General features: G+C 38.0%; 1 protein-coding gene across 1 annotated transcript; it reads right to left on the reverse strand.

Annotated features, from left to right (window-relative positions):
- Positions 1–273: 273 nt before the first annotated feature.
- LOC131251695 (transcription factor MYB1-like) lies at positions 274–2,574 on the reverse strand. Its single transcript, XM_058252583.1, has 3 exons — positions 2,423–2,574; positions 1,875–2,004; positions 274–1,025 (listed from the first exon to the last, which is right to left on the reverse strand). Exons 1-3 carry the CDS (start codon positions 2,553–2,555, stop codon positions 365–367), a joined length of 924 nt encoding a protein of 307 aa, XP_058108566.1. The 5' UTR covers positions 2,556–2,574; the 3' UTR covers positions 274–364.
- Positions 2,575–3,005: the final 431 nt, after the last annotated feature.

Consider the following 3,005-nt stretch of genomic DNA (forward strand, 5'->3'; position numbering starts at 1 on the left):
CTCACCTTGGTATACACGAGGTGCACCGAGAGCTGGCGCACACTTTTGTCATCCACTTCTATCTCGAAACGGTGGGCAGAAATCCAATGTCTAATTTAAAATAAGGTTTTCAAATCCGATTTAGAAAGTAACAAGATTCATTCCCGCCATATTTGGATAATGGGAAGTAGTTGCCCACAGCTCTTGCAGTAGACTATGTGCGCACAATCTTCCCACAAGCAAGTGGTCATATGTGATGGGGCCCAACACATAAACGGTGGAAGATAAGTAACCACCAATACAAGTAGTTAATATGATATTATTCTTTTGGAGCTAATACATACATGTTTACACAGTAAACTTATTTTGGAGATGATAATTTCGATTATTGTTTTAACCAATCCTCCTCTGAATTGAGAAAAGAAGTCAAGGATTGGAGATCCGAAGCGATATTGGGTTGGACACAATCACCCACCATCCAATCCTCCAGCATTGCCTCATTGAACATGATCGGTTGATTGGAGCGTTGCGATAATTTGTCGTTGTTACCATCCCCACCTGTTGCATTGTCTTGATCATGGAGTGGATTGTCGCAGTAAAGTTGCAAGAAATCGGTGTTAAGAAGATCGGAAACATTAAGATCCCCTACATCGAAATCCATCAGAGAATTTGATGAACCGTCTTCTCGAGTAGTCCATAATGGGGCTTGTAATGATTCCAACTCCATTGCTTCGAGGGTCGATGAGTCTCTGAGCTTAGCAGTTTCTTTAATGGCATCTTGGTTTGAAATTTCTGCCTTTGGTTGCGGTGGTGATGGAGCAATGAAAAGCTTGGTGCACCTCAATGCCTTAGTTCGGATGACATGGGATCCGATCTTAGTCGGGGCAGCTTCAACTGATGGTTTGTCATCAGGCGCTTTTTGCAAGTGCTTGCCATAGGCAATTCGAATTGATTGGCCCTTGACCTTCTTCCCTAAATTTGTATTCCAATAGTTTTTTATTTCATTGTCTGTTCGCCCTGGAAGCCTTCCTGCAATTAAAGACCATCTGCAAAATCTTGAAGAATTAATGATACTTGAGTGAAGAAATAGATTAAAATTTTTATTGGATGTAAATGGTAAAAGATAATTCCATGACTGAAAATTAAAAATTAAAAAATTGCCTTTTTAAAATTTTGATTGCGAGGAGGACAAATCTCACATAATATATTTTGATAGCGGAGAGCAATATGTTGCACATAAGATATTACAATAGCCGAGAGTGACAAAGCGCACATAAGATTGGCAGCCTGTATTTGATTTCATCTCCTTTAATATGAATATATATATTTTTTACGGTCTCATGTATTATGATGATTTCAATTTTGTCAACGTGAGTAGATGTATTTTATTTAGTGGTCTATTGTTTTATAAATGAAGATAATGGACTACTATTCTTTTATTATAAATTTTGTCAAATATTATAAATGAAGATAATGGAGAGGTGGAGAAACTATATAACTCCATTGTTCCTACAACATGGTATAAATGAAGAAGATGACGATGGAGAGGTCTTGAACTAACTCCTGTCACACTCTCTCTAGTTAGGGCTTATTATGAAAAGATCTGCCACTACAGAATAAATAAATAAATAAAAACTTTTTTCTTTTTTTTAAAGAATTCCAAAAGATGGTGATCACTCGAAAAGATGTAGAATTTTATTTCAACCCAAAAGCATAATTTGCAGGTGATTCTACAGATTAATTTCGAATGATAGATAACGAAATTATCTATCTGTGGGTGGAATTGATCTTTTTTGTGTGTGTGTGTGTGTGTGTGTGTGTGTGTGTGTGTGTGTAGAAAATAACAAATTCCAAACAACATTGACAAACATGTAAGAAAAATGCCAGAAGATCACCTGTTTCCAAGGAGTCTATGGAGTCTGATGATCAGCTCTTCCTCTTCATTTGATATGTTGCCTCTCTTGATATCTGGCCTCAGATAATTCAACCAACGTAGTCTACAACTCTTCCCACATCGTTTAAGACCTGCATTTACAACCACCAATTCCACTAAAAAGAGTAACACAGTCGCATTAAATGTTCTCCAGTGGTTTCTGATGTATACACCAAGCAATGGTGTATATCCTATTCAAGCAACCTTAATTTCATTCAACAGAAGTACGAAGAGACAATACAGTGAAACCAGATGGGATCCAATAGGGGTACACTAATGAGTATGCCAAAACAAGGGTTTATGTCGTAAGATACATTGACATTCACCTGGGTGCCCCTTACTGCATACATCAAACAATGGTGTATATCCTAACCTCAACCTTCAACTAGTGCATACATTCACCAATTTCACTTGAAAGAAGAACAAAGAGACAATACAATGAAATTAGATGAGATCCACTAGTGCATATACCAGAACAATGGTGTATGTCCTATAGACATGGACATTCACCTGCTCTCTTGGGAAGGTTTCTCCATCTCCCCTCTCCATGAAGCTTGATGTAATCACTTAGTATTTTATCTTCAGTAGCACTCCATGCTCCTCTATTCAATCCCTCCTTTGAGCAACATGGAGTTCTACCCATCTGAGCGTAGGATAAGCCTCAAATGGCTTCTGATGAGTACTGGGATGCTTTTATAAGTGCATTTTGTATATTAGTATTTGCATGTACCGTACCCTATTTAAGGAAAACAATTTCCAGGGTTTGGATTAGAAATGCGAAAGGTACTGTATTTTTCTGCTTTGTTGGTATATATTAAGAATTAAAATGTTATTACGAAGGTGGATTGAGAAGAGATTAGTGACTAAATCACCAGACCTCACCTGCCCTTCAATTGGTGCTTTGTCAAACTACTTTTCTAACCAGCTTTGGAAAGTTTGTTGGGGTTGGCACAATAATCTCAGGTAGGTACCGGTTATCTCATCGACGTGTACAAGAATATGATGGTTAAATATGAGGAATGGTCCCGAGCGCGTGGACTCAGTGCGGTGATTTTCTGCGACCTAAGTCCAGACTGTCTGATAACAGGGGTTA

Source organism: Magnolia sinica, chromosome 7, assembly GCF_029962835.1.
Source record: "Magnolia sinica isolate HGM2019 chromosome 7, MsV1, whole genome shotgun sequence".
Lineage (NCBI taxonomy): Eukaryota > Viridiplantae > Streptophyta > Magnoliopsida > Magnoliales > Magnoliaceae > Magnolia > Magnolia sinica.